The sequence below is a fragment of the Lithobates pipiens genome, unplaced genomic scaffold (genome assembly GCF_037356315.1).
Source record: "Lithobates pipiens isolate NorthernLeopardFrog02 unplaced genomic scaffold, aLitPip1_a1.2 Scaffold_23, whole genome shotgun sequence".
In the NCBI taxonomy this organism is placed as follows: domain Eukaryota; kingdom Metazoa; phylum Chordata; class Amphibia; order Anura; family Ranidae; genus Lithobates; species Lithobates pipiens.
Window position 1 is genome coordinate 172,255,548 of NW_027507785.1, and position 24,125 is coordinate 172,279,672.

At 42.1% G+C, this 24,125-nt stretch overlaps 1 protein-coding gene across 1 annotated transcript in view; it reads left to right on the plus strand.

Annotated features, from left to right (window-relative positions):
• DUSP12 (dual specificity phosphatase 12) overlaps nucleotides 1–17,210 on the plus strand; it is a 75,122-nt gene extending 57,912 nt beyond the window's left edge. The window contains exons 4-7 of the mRNA XM_077452615.1: nucleotides 4,208–4,326; nucleotides 5,639–5,729; nucleotides 11,106–11,283; nucleotides 16,916–17,210. Coding sequence (XP_077308741.1) covers nucleotides 4,208–4,326; nucleotides 5,639–5,729; nucleotides 11,106–11,283; nucleotides 16,916–17,062 — 535 coding nt within the window. The 3' untranslated portion in view covers nucleotides 17,063–17,210. The remainder of the gene's footprint in view (nucleotides 1–4,207; nucleotides 4,327–5,638; nucleotides 5,730–11,105; nucleotides 11,284–16,915) is intronic.
• The last annotated feature ends 6,915 nt before the right edge of the window (nucleotides 17,211–24,125 follow it).

Here is a 24,125-nt window from a genome sequence, read left to right on the forward strand (position 1 = left end):
CTATTTAAACTCTCTCACACAGCATATGCATACTTGCAGCTACACCTAAAAACACATTTTGTATAGCAACCTAGCCGCATAAAGAGACCCAGTATGCGGATAGCACCGTCAGATGTTCTAGGAGCATAAATTGCACATCTAATTTGTTGACTACCTATTACACTTTTGAAGGCCTTGGAGCACAGGACAATGGAACCGCCCACAAAATTACCCCATTTTGGAAAACAAACACCCCAACGTATATTCTATGAAGCATAATCAGTCTTTTGAACATGTCATATTTTTTTTTACCACAAGTTTTTTTTACACAAAGTTGTCCCTTTTTAAGATTTTTCCAACACATATCATTTACAAAGCAAAAGTGACACCCCAAAATACATACCACATGTTGTGAGACTTTTATACAGCCTGGCCACTTACAGAGGCCCAACATGCAAGGAGCATCGTCAGGTGTTCTATGGACATAAATTACACATCTAATTTCCTGATTACCTATCACATTTTGGAAGGCCCTTTATATTTCTAACACCTAGCATGCACATACCAAGAATTACACCCCAAAATACATTCTGCTGAGCAAAGGGTAAACAAGATTACTTGTGGTTTTTGTAGCGCAGTTGTCCACAGGAGGAGAGCACTGGTCCAGGCACCAGGCAGGGACTTGGTCAGCAGCAGCAAATGGAATTGTCCATGCAGCAGGCAGGAATATTGTCCATAGTCAGTACTGGCAGCAGGCAGGCATAGATGTCCATATACAGTCCAGGTAGAGATATTGTCAGCGGTGCCAAAATATCAGTCCTGGTAGGCAGGAACATGGTCCATAGTACAGCTAGCAGGCAGAGGTACGGTCATTTCATGCGGCAGGCAGAGGCATCATGGCAGTAAGTGCTATAGGCAGAAGAAGGGTCTCAGTCAGGACAGAATGGGGACAGGGGTTGAGGCTTCTTCCACCCAAATATTTTTGAAGCCTCCACTCTCCAGGCCCTAATCCAGGAATGAGAAAACCAAAAAAAAAAATTTCTTCATCCAGAAAAACTATTCTGGAGCCCCTCACATATGTGAGAACCCTGTGTTTTGAATCCCGCTACTCCAGTAGCAGGGTAAAAGATCAGTCCAAGAAGCAGGCAAAAAATGTGGTCAAACAGTCCAGTGTCAGTTCCAGAGCAGACAGAGGTATGTACAGAAGTGGTAGGCCGAAGTGCTGTCAACAAAGGGGACAGGGTGAGTTGCAGAGAAGGCAGAGGTATGTACAGTTTAGACGGCAGGCAAAGGCGTGGTCGAATAAATGGTCAGGGTCAATTCAGGCGCATGCAGTGGCATAAGGGATGTGAAGGTAAATGGCAGGCATTGACTAAGTTTTCCATACTTCACTAATAATGTAGAGAAGTATGGTAACGGCTGAAACAGCCCCCTAGTTGGTGTCCTGGTTGGGAAGGACACTGGAGACAATAATAAAAGGTGTCTCTTCTAAATCCTCCTCTGGAGCACACCCTATATTTTTATTTTTTTTAGGTTTTTGGCCTGTTTGTCTGGGAAGGATTTTGACGGAAAAATGCCTTTCGGAGAGTCTGCTTATCACATCTGTTCGACTGTTTTCTTTTGGGCTGTTTGGGAATATAAGGACAGTGATGATTTTCTCCTGATAGCCAAGGAAGGATTCAGATCTTTCGGTGGAGTTGCGGTATATTATATAAGAATTGTATATGGTCGAGTTAAAAAAATAAATTGAGACTTTTTTTATGCCAATGGTATGTTCGTCTTGTGGGGTTCAAGCATTTGATCACTGAAGTCGACTCCCTTCATGAACAAATTGTATTCATGAACACATGTTGGTTTTTGTAGTGGGCCATTCCTTCTGGGGATTTCCAGAATTTTCTCTGTCCACAGTACTCACTGAAAACCGTGGCAGTGGCTATGCGCCAAATCTAGAAAATTGAAGTGGGGTCCAGGGAAATCCGTAGGAGTATCAATGTCAAACCTGGACCAGTTAAAACCCTTATAGTGATGCAGATTAAATACGCACTCAGAGAGTGGAATGTTACCACGAAATAGAAAAAGGGAGGCATAAGCCCCAAAAAAGAAAGGGAAAAGAAAACGTTAATACGGAGGAAAAAGCATGGAGTAACTTGGAGGTAAGTCAATGGGAAGGGAGGAAGGAGAGGATGGCATGGGAGGTATATGGACTCGGGATCGTTGGGCGAGTCAGTCACAGGCATCCGATGCTAGCTGGAGGAAGTGAGAGAAGGGCATATTGGAGCCAAGGTTCCCAAATCTTTAAAAATTTGTCATGAGAGTCCTTGAGGATGCTTGACATCTGTACATTGAGCATTAGAGCTGTCATACGTTCTCTAACCCTGAAAAGGGACCATAGGCTTCCTCCAGGCATGGGCAATTGTCCTCTTGGTGGACAAAAATAGGTTACTAATTTCTGCTGATGAGCATAGAGGCCTGAAATAGGATAGTGCAGCAGGGCCAATTTAGCCTCCTTTCAGATAGGCAGTTGAAACAGGGCGTATAGCAGGCCGAAGACTCTGGACCGAAACCCTGTCAGTCGTAGGCAAGTCCACCAGATGTGTAAAACTTCCCTGCAATAGCCACAGCCCTGAAAACAGTGGTCACTAAGATCAGGGTTGGCGTGAGTACCAGAGTATGATTACTTTATATGCCGCCTTTAAAGTGACCTTAGCGGCATTTTAACGAGCCTTTGAGGGAAGCCCTTTCTGTTCTTTCTTATGGTGCCATATGCTTCCCCCCCCCCCCAAGCATTCTTTATTCCATGCAGAAAACATTTTAAATCACTCTTTAGGTTCTGGACCTGTGGCGTCAGTACTGAATAGCTCAGACTCCTTTGCAGTGGATGGAGGAGTCTTCCGGTGAAGGTTGCGGAAAAGGGGAAAACTGGTGTATAAGTTATCTACATACAGGTGATGACCTTTTTCCAGGAGTGGGTATATGAGGTCCCAAACGACTTTCCTGCTTGATCCTATGTAGTCTGGGCATTCAGGGGGATGCAGCTGGGTGTCCTTTTGTTCATACACCATGAAGGAATAGGTGTACCCTGTGGCTCGGTCGCATAATTTTATACATTTTCATTCCATATCGGCCCTTTTGCTGAGGATGAATTGCTTGAACCCCAGACTGCTGGAAAAGTGGCACATCTACGCAGATATGTTGATCCGGGGTAAATAACTAGGGGAATTTTTCTGAAAAATGTTTTTGACTTGGCCGAATATTATAAAGCTTGTCATATGCTGGGTCATTTCGGGGAAGGCACTGGGTATTGTCGTTATAATGGAGGAACCTCGCTATCATCAAATATCTGGTTCTGGGCATTAGGGATGGCACCCAACTAGTACTTGGCCTTTCTTCCAGAGATGCTGCACTACTATTGGATGGCCCTGCAGTGCTGGTGGATGCCACTGCCTCCTCCTCATCGAGAATGCCTTTGTTTGGCAGGCACACTATCCTCCTCCTCTGAGTCTGTCAGTGTCCCACTGCTTAGCACTGGCTCCTCAATGAAATCTGTCAAAATTAGATTTTGAAGCAAAACCCGATACTGAGAGCTCCCCGTTGCTCTCGTCGGTCACACTTAGAATTTGGTATGCCTCCTCAGTTGAAAATAACATTTTAGATGTGCACAGATGGATGCTGATAGGATATGCGTACTTTTTCATTTTATTTATTTTTCATGTTTTTTTTTCCCCAAGCATTCTTTATTCCATGCAGAAAACATTTTAAATCACTCTTTAGGTGCTGGACCTGTGGCGTTTGCACATAAAATATTGTCAGTGCAGAATAGCTCAGACTCCTTTGCAGTGGATGGAGGAAAGTCTTTTGGAAGTCTAAATAATATGCACTGATTTGGGTTATTTTTACCAAAGAAATGTAGCAGAATACATTTTGGCCTAAATTTATGAAGAAAGATTTATTTGCAAAACTTTATAACAGAAACAAAGAAAATCGCTTTTTTTTTCATTTATGTAGCAAAGAAAAAAAAAAAGAAAAGTTGATTGAATACCACCAAAAAAAGCGCTTTGTGTGAAAAATGTAATTTTGATAAAGTGTTGCATGACTGAGTAATTTTCATTCAAATGTGACACCACTGAAAGCTGACCTGGGGGGGGGGTCGAAGTGTCCGATTATTGAAGTAATAAAATAAAAATGCTTATTTTCACAATGGCAAATAAATTAAATGTGTTTATTTCAGAATCAATGAGGAGTTTGTAAACCAACTAGCACTTTTTGAAGCAATGGGTTGTGAAGTGGATATGAGCAGTGCAAGTTATAAACTGTATCGGCTGCAGAAGATAACTGAAAAGTACCCTGGTGAATGCATTTTCCATGCTTACTGTTGTATGTGCCAATGTACTTTTGTTGCAGAAAAGAAAAAGCTTTCTATGTTTTTTAGGACAAGGTCTTTCCTCAGCTTCCAAACACTGTAGCTGCTGACCTTTAATAAGAACACTTACCTGTCCAGCGAGCCCGCGATGTCGGCCGCCCGAGGCCGATCAGTCCACCGGATCGGCTGCTGGCACCTCCATCTTAACGAAGGGAAACGGGCAGTGGAGCCTTGCGGCTTCACTGCCCGTTTCCTACTCCTCATGCGTGAGTCGCGTGGCGCTTTGTGAATGGCCCCGTTGTTTTCTGGGATATACACATTTCCCAGAAGGCAACAGGGCCGCTCACCAAAGAGGAGGAAGCGCAGCGGAATAGGAAGAGCAAGATTAGGAAGACTGCCTAGCAACAGCGGTTTCAGGTTTTTTATTTTTATTTTTTTTAAGCATATTAATGACATTTTTTATGTTGGGGTGGCCCTCTACTTTAATGACTTCCTGGTATGTAGATTTAGGATGAAAAAACTTATGACACAGGAAATAATTCACCAGCTGACTTCATTAGAACACACCCTGCACCCGACTCACCATTTGCTCCAACCTCCCTCTGTACTGACATGCAGGCATGAAAACAGAACTATGTCCCTGGAAGTCTGTATACACTATATGATCTGATTGTACAATCTCCTTTAGATCTACTATGAGATGCAGGGGCCTGCCTGATTGGATAAGATAGGTGTGGTATCACATTCCATAGTTTTGGTAAATCTAAAAGATATCATACAGAGATTGTACAATCAGATTGTGTAGTGTATGGTCATCTTTATACACCTAAAATAAACTAGTACCACTTTCAGTTCCATTAATTGATTCAAACTACACGGGCAAGTCTTCACTTCCCAGATGCATTGGTGAGCCTTGGCTACCCACGACCCTGTCAACGGTCCATGTGTTTTCCTTTCTTGGATCACTTTTGGTACATCCTGACCACTGCAAACTTAGAACATCCCACAAGAGCTGCAGTTAGTTGCCTTGAACTAGTCGTCCAGACATTACAATTTGGCTCTTGCCAAAGTCGCTCAGCTCCTTACACTTGCTCATTTTTTTCTGCTTTCCACGCCCCAATTCAGGGACAACATGTTCACTTGCTTCCTAATATATCCCACTAACTTTAATATGCCCTTGTCATGAAATGATCAGTGTTCTTCATCCTACTTGTCAGTGATCATAATGTTATGGCTGAATATGAATTTTTGAGGTATCATACATTTTAAGGTTAATTGCATTTTTTGGGCTTCTTTCAGAATTGCAAAAGTTGCCACGTGAAGTGTTTGCTTTGGATCCTAGCTCCATAACTCAAACCAAAGAGGTTCTGTATCGCTGCAGGAAATGCAGGTTGGATTTGCTTTCCTAAGAAAATATATATTCATTGTATTAAATATGTCTTTCATATACAATCTTTTTTACATGAAAATGGCTACAATTTGCAAAGTAGCTGTCTTTTTCTCTGCATGCAGAAGATGGTGATCTGGACACATTGGGGTGCAGAATTTGGTGCAGCTGTGCATGGTAGCCAATCGGCTTCTAACTTTGGCATGTTCTATTAAAATGTAACTCCACTTTTGTTGATAAAAGAAACATTCCCCTCTGGGTGATCAATGTTCATTGCAAGAAGTATAACAAACTTTGTTGCAGATTCCTACCTTTTTGTTATTTTGAAGAAATCCATGTATGTTTGTCTCTGTACTGAGTGGGTCTAATGGGAGTGGTTTCATAATTAACTGTCAGGTGTGGCAGCAGCTGGTCACTACTGAGGAAATCTGCTAGGCCTGCATCCCTTTAACCACTTCAGCCCCGGACCAATTAACAGCCTAAGGACCAGAGGTCTTTTTACAATTTCGCACTGCACTGCTTTAACTGGTAATTGCGTCTTCATGCAAACGAAATTTGCGTCCTTTTCTTCCCACAAATAGAACTTTCTTTTGATGGTATTTGATTGCCTCTGCGATTTTTTTATTTTTTGCCATATAAATGGAAAAAGACCGAAAATTTTGAGAAAAAATGATATTTTCTACTTTTTGTTATAAGAAAAATCGAATAAACTCAATTTTAGTCATACATTTAGGGTAAAATTTATTCAGCCACATGTCTTTAGTAAAAAAAAAGTCAATAAGCGTATATTTATTGGTTTGCGCAAAAGTTATAGTGTCTACAAACTAGAGTACATTTTCTGGAATTTACACAGCTTTTAATTTACAACTGCCTATCTCATTTCTTGAGGTGCTAAAATGGCAGGGCAGTACAAACCCCCCCCCCCAAATGACCCCATTTTGTAAAGTAGACACCCCAAGGAAATTGCTGAGGGGCATGTTGAGCCCATTGAATATTTTTTTTTGTCCCAAGTGATTGAATAATGACACAAAAAAAAAAAAAGTTTACAAAAAGTTGTCACTAAATGATATATTGCTCACACATGCCATAGTTATATGTGGAATTGCACCCCAAAATATATTATGCTGCTTCTCCTGAGTACGAGGATACCACATATGTGGGACTTTTTGGGAGTCTAGCTGCGTACGGCACCCCGAAAACCAATCACTGCCTTCAGGGTTTCTAAGGGTGCAAATTTTTGATTTCACTCCTCACTACCTATTACAGTTTTGAAGGCCATAAAATGCCAAAATAGCACAAAACCCCCCCAAATGACCCCATTTTGGAAAGTAGACACCCCAAGCTATTTACTGAGAGGCATGTTGAGTCCATGAAATATTTTATATTTTGCCACAAGTTGCAGGAATTTAAAAATTTTTTTTTTTGCACAAAGTTGTCACTAAATGATATATTGCTCACACATGCTATGGGCATAAGTCGAATTACACCCCAAAATAAATTCTTCTGCTTCTCCTGAGTACGGGGATACCACATGTGGGGGACTTTTTGGGAGCCTAGCCACATACGGGACCCCGAAAACCAAGCACTGCCTTCCGGATTTAAATATAAAATGCTACCAAAAAAAACTGTTAGCGATCGCAGGGATCAGGCCTGACTCTGCGATCGCTGCAGTTATGTGTTTAGTGTTTTGTAAGTGACAGTGATCAATCGATACTGCACTTGGGTGGGCTGGGCAGAGGGGCAAAACGCAGGTGCCAGCAGGTATCTGGGCTGATCCCACTAACAATGCGTTTTTTTGGAACCCTAAACTGCTGGGGATGCTACTATAGATCAGATCAGATATTGATCTGTTCAGATTCTATACCACTACGGGAGGTTTATGCTTTGCGTGTGGGTGTTAGCGGTACTGGCACTAACCTAGCACTAATGCAGCGATTAGAAATATGATCGCTTAGTGACACTGGCAAAAGGGGGTGAAAGGTTTAACTAGGGGCAATCAGGGGGTTAAAACCATTATTGGGTAGTATATCGGGATACCTAGCGCTATAAAAACCTGGCGGTGAACCTAAAAAAATAACTAGCTACCTAGCGACACTAATGCAGCGATTAGAAATATGATCGCTTAGTGACACTGGCAAAAGGGGGTGAAAGGGCTAACTCTAGGGGCAATCAGGGGTTAAATCTTTATTGGGGGGTGGTAGGGGGCTACCTGACAGTTTTTACTTTTACAACTGACACTGAATGCAGTGATCAGTAAATAAATGATCACTGCAATCAGTGACACTGTGACTGGGGGGCGGGGGGGATCGGGGGGGTTTGTGTACCTATGTGTTAGAGTAGTGTTTTGGTGCACTTACTTTTAGTCTTCTCCTCATAGTCCGGTCAAAAAGACCGCCCCGAGGAGAATGACATCACTTCCTCCCTGCCTGTGTATACAATACACAGTGGGAGGAAGCTTCTCATTCGCCAGGAGCGATCGAGAGGAGGACCCCCCACCCGCTGAAAGGCAAGCACGTACATGTACGTGCTTGTGCCTGCCGGTGCCATTGTAATGACGTACATTGGCAATACGGCGGTCCTTAAGGGGTTAAGCTGGCCATACACCTATAGATTATCTGCAGATTTTCCATGGTTGGATGGAAAAAGTGCAACAGATGTCTCCATGTTCGCTAAACTGCATGAATGGAGGAATCTCCCACGTTTTTCCATCTAACCATAGAAAATCTGCAGATAATCTATAGGTGTATGGCCAGTTTTAGATGGGTTCCTATTGAAAGTATCTCTCCAAAAATGACATTTTTGTTGCAGGGGATGCCTGAAATCTGACTTGTATCTTAGTGCAGATTTCTGGGAAAATGGTGAGCCAATCACACAAGCAGGAAATGATGTTTCTGGGGAGTGGTCAGTACACAAACCCCAGGCAGCCATATTGCATTGCATTCACAGAAAATTACAGAGCTGCAGATTGAAAAGGAAGAGTAATTTTTAATAACATTCAAACACAATACGATTAGTGTCGCAATCTTATATGCGCTATATTATTTTTTATTTATTTGCTATTTTTTTTTCCCCACGAAAGTGGCGTTGCCCTTTTAACCCCCCAGCGGTTTTCCAGAGTCTGGCTCGGGGTGAAAATTCAGAACCAAAAGCGGTAACCCCGAGCCACACTCGGGATCACATCGCTGGATCCAGGATGAGTTTACTTACCTTGTCCCCTGGATCCAGAGATGTCTCCCCGCACTGTGAGCGGCTCGTCCTCTGCTCGATTCATCACATCGCCGGGCTCCGTTCCCTGCGAGCGCCAAATTCAAAAAGTAAAACACACACATTACATACAGTATAATGTAATCTTACAGATTACATTGCTGTATGTAATTATTTCACATCCCCTTTGTCCCTAGTGGTCTGCCCAGTGTCCTGCATGCAGTTTTATATTATAAAAACTGTTCTTTATGCCTGGAAACTGTCCATAGCAACCAAAACTGTCCCTTTACATCAAAAATGGTTTTAGACCAGCTAGAAAACAGCGATAATAAATTATAATCACTCGCAGAATTGAGCGATAGCAATTTTGTAGGGAGAGCCATGATCAAATACTGAAAAGTAATGACAGTGACAATTCTGCAACTGAGCAAATTTCAGTGTATTTGATTACATTATTGAATCATTTTTATTATTATTATTTGGTATAATTATTTATTATATTATAATTTATGATTTCATTTTTCAAACTTTATCATACCCGGGATGTCTACTAGACTCTGGTTTGGACAGATTTAAGTGAGTTATTCCTAAGAATTACAGGACTACAATATAGAACGCCAAATTTCCATGCAAATTAATGGTACCGCTTTCAGCACCTAAAATCTGAAATAATCATACCGCCAGGGAGGTTAAGCTCTTGACAAAAAAAAATTTAAGCTAATTGGTTTATATGCAGAGCCGCATTCGAGTTTTCAAGTTTTAGAAAATTCAGTCCCATTGTATCCTCTCACCACTACCTCTTGTTACCCTCATACCAGGGGTGCCCAATCTTTTGAAGAGCGAGGGCCACTTAAGCGACTCGGTAACCTGTCGCGGGCCACAATGAGCAGAGCAGCCGGATGACAGGTTCGTGCAGAGCGGACACAGCCCACTCTGCTCTATGGGTCCTCCGATCCACCCTGACTGAAGGGGATTGATCCCCTTCTGTTTTATTTTTTATTTTTTTTGCGAATCAGATTGGAGGTAGGCGGGTGTAAAAGGACACAAATCTGTTTACATCTGCCGTTTCATAGAGGTGAATGGAGGATCCGATTGAGTTGGACCGATTGTGTGAAAGGGGACTTTCACACTAATGCAGCGCAGTGCACCTGTCTTTCCTGTGGGTTAGCTACACTTTGCCCTAGACTTCTATTATATCCTGCAGGTGTGGTGGACTTTCTGAAAGCACACCAAACCCCCAGGTAATAACAGAAGTCTATGCCTCAGTGCAGGTAACCTGAAGGTGCACTGCACCTGCGGATCAGTTTGAAAGCAGCCCAGTAACCACTGCGCAAATATGCCCATATATACAATGCAATTTTAGTAATAAACTGACCTTTAATAACAGTCTTCCATTCAGGTATCGCCTGCTGTTGCATTTGGTATCACTCCACCTGTGGCAAGAGACGTCGCTATACAGGAAGCATCAGCTTATACAGCTCTGCTCCACAGCTGCTTGCTTTGCCGGCTTCATTAACAACACAGATGCTCTGGGATGGAGGGTCTTCAACCCATGATCTGGGCTTGCCAATCTGCCATCCCACAGAAGGAGGCCACATCAGAGGGCTCCGCGGGCCACTGGTTGGGTACCCCTGCCTTATACCCTGTCTAAGCTTCACTCTTCATTCTATCAAGTACAGTGTGTGCATTACCATGGCTGTGTAGATTTGGAACCACCCTTCTGATCCTTTTGTAGCGTTGTCATATTAAAATCAAATTTTATATAGTGTTGGATGGCATTTATAAGGTTGGATGTTCTGCACATGCTTGAGTCATGTTTTCAGTTGATGTTTTCTCATGTCACACACAGAACAAAAAATCTAAAGCCCCATACACAATATCAGATTTTCTGCTGATTTTTGTTTTCAGATTTACCAGACCCATGTAGTGCAAGGGCCTGCCTGATTGCATACAAATTTAAACTCCTAAAGCTTGACCTCATATTATATGGTTTTGGTAAATCTGAAGGAAAAAAATCAGCAGAAAATCTGATGTATGGGGCTTTAGGATATAATTTTAGTGCTTTTGTTCAGTTTATGGTTAATGGTTGTTAGTGTTAGTTATATGTGTACTTTGAAACAATAGATTTTGTAGGGATTTTTTTTTTTTTACCTTGATATTTTTTTTTTCCCGCAGGCGCTCCTTATTCCGTGCAGAAAGCATTTTAAATCACGCTTTAGGTGCTGGACCTGTGGCGTTTGCTCATAAAAGAATGTCAGTACTAAGTAGCTCAGACTCTACCAAATGCACCTCATACTTTGTAGAACCTGTGCAGTGGATGGAGGAAAGTCTTTTGGGAGTAATGGATGGGCAGGTAAATTTGGAAAGTTATAATCTTTATTTCCCTACACATTCTCTGTACAGGTAGAAGCAGTCAATGTCCACTCCACGAAGAAAATTTGACTGTTTGCCCCACGGATTTCCATAAGTTATTCATAAGTGTTCATATCAGTATTTAAACTGTACAATGAAAGAGCATAGCATACCTCTTAAAAAACAAAAACACAAAAAAAAATTTAACACTCTGAATTGGCCTCTTTTAACCTAAAAGAACACAACTTAGCCCTTGTACACACGGTCGGAGATTCCGTCGGAATGCGTCCGATCGGAGCGTTTTGTCGGATATTCCAACTGTGTGGTATGCATCGGACTGTTTCCGTTGGAATATCCGTTGGACCAAATTTCCCAACTTGCCAGAAATATTTCCCGACCAACTGGTTCGATCGGACATACTCCGATCATGTGTAGAGAATTTCGATCGGACAAAGTGCCACGCATGCTCAGATCAAATTCCTACATCAAAGCTATTGGCTACTAGCCTGAATGTAGTCCCATCATAACGAAATAACGCCATCACGTTCCGAATGATCGGATTTTCCGACAACTTTGTCCGACCGTGTGTATGCAACAGTTTCGGACAAGATCCGTCAGACAAAATCCGACGGATTTGGTTGTCGGAATCTCCAACCGTTTGTACAAGGGCTTAGTGTTATTGATAAGATCTCTACATGCAAGAGATAACACAATTCAGAAAAGAATGTTGAAGTAGGTTGGTTTAAAGCTGTGATTTTATACCTTCCGTAAAATAGTATTTTTTTGGGTGCAGACAGGTGCCCCGTTTTTAAACCCTAATGGACTGAAGTGGCAGCACCCTGGAAACTCAGGACCATAGCCCTGACTTACCGAGCATCTTGGGTCCCAGGAGTCTAGGGATGATAGGGACCTTCCAGCATTTGTTCATCCCAGGGAGCATACCCTCTAAATTTAGATGCAAGATGTGTCTCAGCAAAAAAAAAAAAAAAACTTTTTTCAGAACTTAAAAATTTAAAAACGTCAACCATATCTACATCCACTACAATTTGTGAAGCAAAAAATCTGTACAAAACATCTCTGGAAAATGCTCTCAGGGTGTTATAAAGCAGATTAAATTAAAGTCTTAAAAGAGTTTTCAACCCTTCCATGGTTCTCAGATATCCTAAGGTGTTTTCAGGGTCAGGGTTCCACTGGTGGATGGACAACGGCTCTGGACTTATATAGCACCCTATTGCTAACGCATCGTGTTGTGCCTAGGTGATCAATAAATGCAGAATCCAGTGATCCAAGCAACACTACAGACTACTTTTTTTCTGTCATGAAGCAGGTATGGGTCCCCAAGGGGCAGCTGAGAAGTCAACCAATCTGAAAGCTGCAGTAGCTATGAGCAGCTATGATCAGAAGAGTTATGATGAAAGAATAAAACATAGAAAAATAAAAGAAAAATTAAAATGTTTCCTTCATTCAGAGCAGTGAGAGAAGATGTCTGTACACCAAAGGACACTTTAACAGGAAAATGTCACTGCTGCTAGAAATAAATAAAATATATATATATATATATATATATATATACACATATACATATACATATACATATATATATATATATATATATATATATATATATATATATATATATATATATATATATACACACACACACATACATATACACATATACACACACATATACATACACACACACACTGAAATGAAACTTTGCTACAATATAAAGTAGTGAGTGTACAGCTTGTATAACTTTGCTGTTATACTGTCTCTTTTTCTTTAATGGGATAATAATGAATAATGCTTTGCTGGTAATACTGATGGAGTTATTGCAAACAAATTTTCAAAGGCTTTTTTTTTCCCTAGTGATATCAAGAATAATATTATGCTTTTTAGCTTTTAAGATCAAAGCTACAACTATGCTGATGTCCCTTGTAAATTTTACATTGTATTTTTTTAACACTAACTGCCTACTCCCAAACAGTAATTTGAAGTAAAACACGTAGCCAAAGTATTATTCTCCACAATTTTATTTTATTGTGCATTAAAAAAAAAAAAATAATAATAAAATAAGACATGCTATCTGCCAATAGAACTTAACCAAAAACTGCATTCTATGAATCCAAAAATATACCAAATCAAATCATTATTCAACTAAAAAAAATAATGTCAAAGCAATAACTGCAAGGTCAATAATAAATAAAAAGTTATCTCCTCCGATTTCACAACATGGCTGGTTGACGAACGGCCATTCAGAAACGAACTGAAAAGTGCGAATCAACACTCACCAAACTTCTACTGACACGAAATTAGCAGAAGGAGCCCAAAGGGTTGCGCTAAAGAGATGAATAACAATGTAGTACATCACTACATTCGTATTTGTTGACCAACATGTCCTTGCGTTTGTATGCAAGACAAGTTTGGGCCAACGCCCTTCGGACTAAAGTCCATGGTTTTGTTGGCCAACAAATCTGATTTTGTGTATGAGGCTTTAGTCTGCTTGTCTTCAGCAAACTGTTTGCGGGCTTTCTTTGTGCCTCATCTTTTAGAAGAGGCTTCCTTCTGGGATGACAGCCATGCAGGCCAATTTAATGCAGTGCACGGTGTATGGTCTGAGCACTGACATGCTGACCCCCCACCCCTTCAACCTCTGCAGCAATACTGGCAGCACTCATACATCTGTTTCCAAAGACAACCTCTGGATATGATGCTGAGCACCTGCACTCAACTTCTTTGGTTGATCATGGCGAGGAGTGTTCTGAGTGGAACCTGTCCTGTTAAACCGCTGTATGGGCTTGGCTACTGTGCTGCAGCTCAGTTTCAGGGTCTTGGCAAACTTGTTATAGCCTAGGCAATCTCTATGTAGAGCAACAATTCTTTTTTCAGATCCTCAGAGTTCTTTGTCATGAGGTGCCATATTGAACCTCCAGTGACCAGTATGCGAGCGTAAGAGTGATAACACCGAATTTAACACATCTGCTCCCTATTCACACCTGAGACTTTGTAATACTAACAAGTCACATGATACCAGGGAAGTAAAATGGCTAATTGGGCCCAATTTGGACATTTTCATGTAAGGATGTACTCACCTTTGTAGCCAGCAGTTTAGACATTAATTGCTGTGTGTTGTTACTTTGAGGGGACAGCAACGTTACAATGTTATACAAGCTGTACACTCACTACTTTACACTGTAGCAAAGTGTTGTCACTTTAAAAGATCTCAAATATTTACCAAAATGTGAGGGGGTTTACTCAATTCTGTGAGATACTGTATATCTCTATCTATATACACTATCACTTATGATGGTCTTCCCGAGGACGCCCAGTCTGGTATGTCAGGGTATCTCATCACTTCCGGTGTCCACAGCTTCTGGTTTCCAATGCGACGGCTGCCATCTTCCCTTGCATCCAGTGCAGCGCTAAATACACCCTGGTACATTGGCACAATAATAAGTGTGTGCAATTGTGTATGTATTATTGTGTGGTATACATATTATTGTGCTGGAGCCTGACCTGGTGCGTTTTGGCTTTAAATTTCATTAAGGGTCAAATTTCATCCCTAGCTGTTCTTTTTCAAAGCCATCCACAACTGCATCACTAACCTAGTCTCAGAATACCAACCAAATTGTTCTCTTCATTCCTCCCACGACCTCCTGCTCTATTGCTCCCTTGTCACCTCCTCCCATACTCCCCTTCTAGACCTTTTCCTTAACTACTCCCATCCTATGGAATGTCCTACCCCAATATGTCTGGCTATCAACTACTCTATCAACTTTTAGATGAACCCTGAAACCCCCTTCTCTTCAGAGAGGCCTATCCTGCCCCCAGGACTGTACTTTTATTTTCTCCATCAGCTCATCCCCTACAGTTATTACCTTTTGTATCATTTGACCCTCCCTTTTAGATCGTTGGCCCTAACGAGCAGGGCCCTCTGATTTTCCTCTGTAGCTGTACTGTCTGCCCTCATGTTGTAAAACTGTGCAAACTGTTGGCACTATATAAATATAATAATAATCTGAAAATAACTGCCCCCCCTTCCTTTTTTTTTTATATTTATTCTTTAACCACTTGCCGTCCTCCATATAGCAAAATGACGGCGTAAAAGTGGTTTCAATAGCCTGACAGGACGTCATATGACGTCCAGCAGGATAACAGCCGCCTCGCAACCAGTCTGGGGGGGGGGGGGGGGCACACATTGCAGCGATCTGTGGTGCGGTTTGTCAGACACACTGCTTCACCGATCTCGGTAAAGAGTCTCTGACTTAGACTCTTTAACACATGATCAGCCATGTCCAATCACGGATGATCAGTGTAAACAGAAAGCCGTTGATTGGCTTTTCCTCACTCGAGCCTGTCAGATGCGAGTAGAGGATAGACGATCGGCTGCTCCTCTCACAACGGGCGTCTGTGCTGATTATCAGCCCAACCTTCCCGAGGATGCCCACACTGGACCACCCGGGACTCCACTAGGACCACCAGGTATGGTACCCTAGACCAGGAATGCAATCAGTGCCCACAATGGATGCCAATCAGTGCCCACAATGGTCATCACTGATTGGCAGTCATTATTGTTTGGCACCGATTGGCATCCATCTGTACCATCAGATATTGTACATCAGTGCCCATCCATGCAGATCTGTGCTGCCTATCGGTGCCCATCTGTGCTGCCCATCAGTGCCACCTATATGTACCCATCAGTGGTGCCTATTAGTGCCCATCTGTGCCGCTTTATCAGTGCCCATGAGCGCAACCCCATCAGTGCAGGAAAATACTTATTTACAAAATTGTGTAACATAAAAAAATTTTTTTCAAATTTCTGTCTTTTTTTCTTTAACAGAAAATAAAAATCCCAGAGGTGATCAAATGCCATCAAAAGAAAGCTCTATTTGTGAGAATAAAATTACAAAAATTTGTTTGGGTACAGTGTAGCACGACCACGCAACTGTCATTCAAAGTTCGACAGCGCTCAAAGCTGAAAATTGGTCTGGGTGGGATTGTGTATAAGTGTCCTGTATTGAAGTGGTTAAATCCATTCTGGTGTGGATACAGGAGCTACAATTTCCGTGTGCTGGTGAGCAGCTGCTGAAGGAAAGGGAGCGTGACAAATCTATTTTATGTAAGCTATGCCACACAGGTAGGGGGAGGGCAACACTTTTACAACACTTAGTATTTCATACCTGTGAATACACCCCCTGAGGGGGTTCCACAATGATTAATTGCAGGAGGAAGCCCCACTGAATGCACTGGGAGGGTGCCAACTCCCACAACTAATCACAGCCACTCCCATATAATCTCTCATGCAGCACATGTGACTGATCAGCCCTGGCTACAGGCAGTCTGCCTCCAAAGCCAATCACACAAATGTAATCGCTGAGATGGCTGACCGCCTCCCCATTGCTTTCATTGGGACTGCTTCTCACAATTGATCATCAGGGATCCCCTCTGGGGTTCTCGTCTAATTGGTCATGGGTGGGCTTGTAAAGACCTTGCTGGATTTATCTGTCAGCTTTTTTTCACAATCCATTTTTTTAAATAATTTCTACACATCAAAGTAAATGATCTGTTTTCTCATTGAATCACTGCTTAATTTACCTACTGTATATTATTAATACTTTATATATTTTCAGCTCCTCTGCCCCAGATGTCACTCAAAATTGGGCTCATTCAACTGGTATGGAGAACAGTGTTCTTGTGGTCGGTGGGTGACTCCAGCATTCCAGGTGCATAAGAACAGAGTTGATGAGGTGAAGCCTTTGCCTATCTGTGGAAGGTGATACTTTCATAAATCAAGACTGATAAACATAACTATGATGCTACTAAATGTAATTTTTTTTCTGTACAGTAAGTGTAACATTATAATCATTCCTTTTAAGGAAAAACTATAGATAGCAGTATGTAACATTAAATGTTTAAAAAAACAAATTGGTTTCCGTATTTTCTTAACATATGGTTTTCCAAGAGCTGATTTTCATCTTTTTATTTATACATTTTAACTGAGGACAAAAACATAATTACATTTTGTAACTACTTTGTTACTAAAGATGGCCACACACCAACAGCAAGAAGACTGTAAAAAAAAAACAACCGTTGCCTCCATACACGCAATACAGAGTGAGTGGATGACTCTCCTGGTGTGGCTTTGTATTTTGACAGCCCACACCGCCAACAACTGGATGCAATCAATATTCAGCTGACAAAATTTCTGCCTTGCTCCATCAATTTTTCAATCAAGAGATGACGGGCAGAAGGCACCTGACAGGGCCACCCTATGAGTGAAATTCACTACATGTATGGCCAGCTTAAATAAGCACTCCAGGTTCACACAATTTACCAAGCTAGCCCAAACAACCTATGTCCCTTACTAACCTGTGAGGCCACTGGATGTTGCAGTATAAACTGTATGTAACTTCCAGCTGCGAGCAGAGACTTCCTTTCTCATACCCGGAATACAGGAGAGTCTAAAGCAGTGGCGCTCCGCCATTTAGAGGGAGTGCTGTATTTGATCAATGAGTGCAAAGCTTCCTCTGATTGGCTGAGTCAGGGAGGTGGGCTGAAGATGTCACAACCTCTGACTCAGCCAGTCAAAGGAAGCTTTGTATTCATTGATAGAATACAGCACTCCCTCTTGCTGAGCGCCACTGCTGTAAACTCTCCTATGTTCTGGATATGAAACGGGAAGTCTTGGCTTGCCCCCGAAACAGTGTGGCATGCCGTATATAGCCACAGCTACATGCAGTTTATATCGCACATCCAGCGGCCTCATGGGTTAGTGAGGACCACACTGGCCCTAACAAATTGTATCAACTGTGTGAAAACCTGGAGTTCTTCCTTAAGAAAGAAAAGCCATTTTGTTGTCTCCTGTTCCATGACCACGCTCCAGTTTTCTTCTGTCTGCACATTTGATGTCTTCATTCTCCCCTCACATTGTCTGTTCCCCTTCTCTCTCTTCCACCACTCTCAGGTCACCACTGCCCTCCTCCTTCTCAAAGACTACCTTGTGGTGTTATTCCTACTTTTCCACCTACACATGTCCTCTGGTCTCCATTCCCTTACTACTCCATTGACCCAGTACCCACTCTCCTTTTCCTCTACCTCTGCAACCTTCCACTGCAACAGGTTTCTGATCTCTGCTTTCTTTCCCTTTTTTTTTCTCTACTCCTTGACTCTTCAGTGTCTGCTAATCCCACTTTAACTGTTCTGTTTTATGTACGCTCCTTGACTAAATTATTACATTCAACAAAATACAAGCCCTCCCAAATTTGTGCGGTTTTTGAATATTTATACATTTGCTAGTAACTAAGACAATATATAAAAGGATACTTTTTTACCTTTTAATTTTTTTTTATAAATGCACATCTCTTTGCAGACCATTACCGAATGACAGGAAGCCTCAATGAACTACTAAACACAAGAAGTTGACCCCTAAGTGGACTTTTAAGGCACTGTACTGGTAATTAGTTGAAAAGTATAACTTATTTAAACATATTGTATCAGAATAAAATCACAAGGCAAATGGAATTGTTACATATCTGTGTACAAAAACACCACATTCATGGTATTATAATGAAATCCTCTCAATTCACCCGACAGGTTTCAGAGTTTCAATGTCTCCTTCTTCAGGGATGTTATGAGGAGTTCAATCATATATATATATATATATATATATATATATATATATATATATATATATATATATATATATATATATATATATATACATATACATATATACACACACACACACACACATTGTGGTGATGTCACCATTGAAACATTCCATAGAACTATTAAAAACATATAAAGAAATTGATCTTATTACTGTCAGCATTGCACCAAAAAGCAGGAATAGGTTTTGGATGGTACTGGGCTCCCCAAAAAAGGGCATCAAACAGCCAAAGACACCAAAGGTGGGTCCCGCCCTGTGCCGTTTGCGGACAGAGATTCATGAGAAGATATTTGCAAGTATACAGATGGTATATACTGCGTGTATGTTTGAGCTGCGTGGCAACACGTCCTGGAATCCAAGTCCAAGCCTCATCAATCTCTGTCCCCAAACGGCACAAGATGGTGCCCACCTTTGGCCTCAGTGTCTTTGGCTGTTTAATTCCCTTTTATGGTGAGCCGGGTACCATCTAAACCTTATTCCTGTTTTTTGAAGCAATGCCAATAGACCGTGATGAGATCACTTTCTCTATGTGATTAATGCAGTGAAGCCGGGAGAAACAGTCCTATTTTTTTAATTGATCTATGGAATGTTTCAAGTGTGTGTGTGTGTGTGTGTGTGTGTGTGTGTGTATATATATTTGACCTCCTCATAACACCCCTGGAGAAGACATTGAAATTCTGAAATGCGTCAGTTGAATGGAGAGGATTTTAATTATAATACCATGAATGTGGTGTTTTTACCCATTCCTGTTTTTATTCTGATACAATATGTTTAAATAAATTATATTTTTAAACTAATTATCACTACAGTGCCTTAAAAGCCCACTTGGGGATCATCTTCTTTTGTTTAGATTATTCCGTTGTGGTACTTTTACAAGGACAATCTCGCTGATACAACTTCTCAATGAACTAATAAGAGCACTCATCAGAGCCCTGGTAGTTCATTGAGTTTTAGTTTCCCTATTCACAATACTCTGTGAATGAATAACATGGCCCGCTGTCACAGTTAGGAGAGGGATTGGGGAGAGGCTACAGGAACGGTAATATGTTATATTATGGGGCCCTGGGAACCCTGAATTGATTGGCTGGGTGGCCGTTGTACGGGAGTTGTCTGAGGAGCTGTGGCAGGAGGATCTGGATACATATCTTGTCTCTGTTATATCCTCCATGGATAGAATGATCAAGCTTAGATACCTTCACCAGTTGTACTACACAAGGGCCAGACTGTTTTGAATGCGCAAGCGAGATTCTGCAGAGTGTCACAAATTAAGGTGCAGAGGGAACTTTTATTCACATAGTCTGGGAATGCCCTAGGATACGTCCCCTGTTGGTCCAGGGTGACTGAATTCATCTCTGATAACTTTGCCCTTCCTAACATATGTTCTCCCTTACATTGTCTCCTGGGTGTCTGACCAAGAGGTGGTAAATGTACATATTAAGTTGTTCCTCAGGTTTCTATACTTTGGAGTGCAAAAATGTATCGCCCGGAATGGATTTATGACGAACAATTGACGTTAAGGCTGTGGGTAAAGATAGTGAATGCTGATATACTTTTATATCGGATTATGTAAGATAGTGAATGCTGATATACTTTTATATCGGATTATGTATGAGGCCAGGGGGGCTCCCAAGGAGTTCAGGAAGGTATGGCTTAGGTGGGTTGACTCAAAGAATACATTGGAGAAGGAAGGGGCCCAGAGCGGCGAACTAGGTTAAAGTGATTGGAAGGGTAATTTTTTTTTTTTAAATACCAAACATATCATACTTACCTCCACTGTGCAGCTAGTTTTGCACAGAGTGTCCCCGAACCTGCTTTTCTGGGGTCCCTCTGTGGCTCTCGTGGCTCCTCCCCGCATTAGAGGGGGGTTACCTTGCGGGCGCGCTCCCAAGTCCAGCATTTGGCGTCCATAGAGGCTGAATGCAGGACTCAGCCCTGTCCCCTGGCGCCTGCATCATTGGATTTGATTGACAGCAACGGGAGCCCATGGAGAGAGAGATAGGCGGCATGTCCCCGCCGACTGAATGAAGGGGTTCAGGTAAGTAAAATGGGGGGGGGGGGCTGCGGGGCCGGTGACTGCCAGGTGTTTTTTCACCTTAATGCATGGGATACATTAAGGTGAGCGTATGAGTGCACTACACTGAAAATATGGAGATTGAGGGGGATTAGGGTGCTCGCACTCTATCCCACTATCTATGGTCTGAGTTTCAATGGTGGGACGCCTGAGGTGGGGAGAGGGGAAGGAGTTGACCCTTATGGGAGGGGGAAGGGACGTGCCACCTTATCCCCCTAAAGGCATTGTTGGGGTTTGAATTGTTCGTCGTTCATGGTTTTTTGTATGCTGTTTTGGTTTCATTAATAAAAAAATAAAAAATAAAAAAGTGTAAATACTATAAGGGATTCAGGACTATGTGCTCACAGAATGATGTTGCTGATATCCTTGACTGAATCACTGTGAATTTATTGCTACTGGTATGAACTACCCACCTGGTGTTTTGTATGTAACATTTTTATTATGCTGAATAAAAACTTTTTTGAAAAAAAAAAGTAAATATATGTTATATTATGGAAGTTAGAAGAGATGGGTACTACAGGATGGATGTTGAATGGAAGAAAATATGGTGAGAGAGGGGGACTGGATTGGGAGAGAAGAAGAGACACAACACATAAGTATTGCAGAAGTAATTGGCAGGAAGAGTGACCGTTTGTCCTGAGAGTTAAGAAATGCTGCAGTTTAATGTATTGGGCCGGGTTCACACTGGTACAACATTTTCTCAGACATTGGGAGCTCATGTCATATATGTGAACATCAATGTTTCCCTATGAGAGCCATCTTAACTGGTCTGACACAAGTCGCTCTGACTTTGAAAATTCTCCCTGTGCTACTTTGGTCTGACTTTGATCCTACTTCAGCCCATTGAATAGCATTAAAGTCGGATCACCGTCTTAACTCAGCCAAGGAAAGGGGGTGGGGACGAACAAGCATGCCCTCAACATGGGGGGGGGGGGGTGGGTGCTTATCGGAATCTGGAAGCCCCCTTTAATAAGGGGGCCCCCAGATTCTGGCCCCCTACCCTATGTAAATGAGCAGGGGTATATTGTACCCCCACCCATTCACCAAAAAAATAAAAAAAGTCTTCTGCCTCTGTCAGTTCTTCTCCGCTGAGGTCTTCTAGCCCCCTCTGGTTCTTCTGCCTCTGCCGGGTCTTCTCTGCTGTCCTCTCGCTTCACTGGGTGATGTCATAAGGAGGCCCCGCCCCGTATGACGTCACAGTCTGGGGCAGTGATTTCATAAGGGGTGGGCCACCAGTGACCCCACCCCTTATGATGTCACAGCCTGGGGCATGCCAATATAAGTAGTGGTACACCGCGCACCCAGCATTAGAGCAGGAGAAAGCGTTGAGTCAACATCGGAAGAAGGTGCAGGGCCCCCCTGCCCCAAAGCACCCACCCCCCATGTTGAGGGCATGCCGGAGTCTCTATGATCGTTCGGAGGCTGGGTGCAATGTTATGACATGACGCCTGGTCTCTGCATTCAAACAAACGGCGCTGCCTCGGCAGCGAAGCTGAGATCGTTTTTATTTATTTATTTATTTTATTTCAGCTGTCCCAGCCTGGAGGTGAGATGTGGGGTCTTATTGACCCCATATCCCACTGTAAAGGGGACCGATCATGCCATATTCCTATTACAAGGGATGCTTACATTCTTTGTAATAGGAATAAAAGTGATCAAAAACATTTTTTTTTTTTTTTAAAGTGTCAAACTAACATTTTTTTAATTAAAATTAACAATTATTTTTTTTTTAAAGTGCCCCTGTCCCCGTGTGCTCACATGTAGAAGTGAACGCATATGACACATATGAGAACGTTGTTCAAACCGCACATGTGAGGTGTCGCTGCAAACATTAGAGTGAGAGCAATAACCCTGGACCTCCCCTGTAACTCTAAGGTCCCTTTCACAGTGGGGTGTCGGCGGTAAAGCGCTTCTATTTTTAGCCGAGCTTTACTGTTGTTTTTGCTGTGGTTTTCGGCCACTAGCGGGCGGTTTTAACTCCTGCTAGCGGCCGAAAAAAAGGTTAAAACGATCCGCAAAGCGCCGCTTTGCCGGCAGTTCTGCAGTGGTGCCCATTGATCTCAATGGCCATGAGCGGTGAAGGAGTGGTGTACACACCGCTCCAAAGATGCTGCTTGCAGGAGTTTTTTTTACCATCCTGTTAGCGCACTGCCACAGTATGAAAGCTCTCCGGCCTTTCACACTGGAGAGATAGGAGAAGCGCTTTACAGGTGCTATTTTTAGAGCTGTAGCACCTGTAAAGCGCCTAAGTGTGAAAGGAGTCTAAACGTGACCAGTAAAAAAAAAAAAAAAAAAAAAGGAAAGCGTCACCTATAGGGATTTTTAAGTACTGAAGTTTGGCGCCATTCCACGAGCGTGAGCAATTTTGAAGCATGCCATGTTAGGTATCTATTTACTTGGCGTAGCTTCATCTCTCACATTATGCAAAAAAATTGGGCTAATTTACTTTTTTTCCCCCCCAAAAAAAAAAAAACTGTTCCAAAAATTGCTGCACAAATACTGTGCAACCGCCATTGTATTCTCCAAGGTCTCTGCGAAAAAAAAATATATATGGCATGTTTGGGGGCTTTATGTAATTTTCTAGCAACAAAATTATGATTTGTACATGTAGGAGGGAAATGTCCGAAATGGCCTGGAGGCGAAGTGGTTAAAGTAACGCAGTCAGTAAGGGGGGGGTTAAGTCTTCTGGAGGTCAAGTGGTTAAAGGATAATTACACACGCAAAAAAAAAAAAATCATTAGTTAAAACCCAAGTGATTTTTTTTTTTTTTAATTACTAATATTTCTTTATATTGGCGTCTCAGATTTTACAAATGCAGCAATTTATAAATTGGATGGAAGGTTTAGCTCTGGGAAACACCTTTTAAAAGATAAAAAGTGCATTTTATATACAACTGTACTGATCAGATCAAAATGAGGAGGAAAGAGTGACAGCATAGTAGAGAAAGCATTGTATAGCGCGCACACCTCCCAGTGTACACGGATGTCGTCATAGTAAGGAGCACACAAGGCAGAGTTCTGGAGAATCTCTCTATTTACATGGAACGAAGCACGCTTCCGAACATGAGACTCCCTTTACGCATGCGCACCAGCAAGTGTTT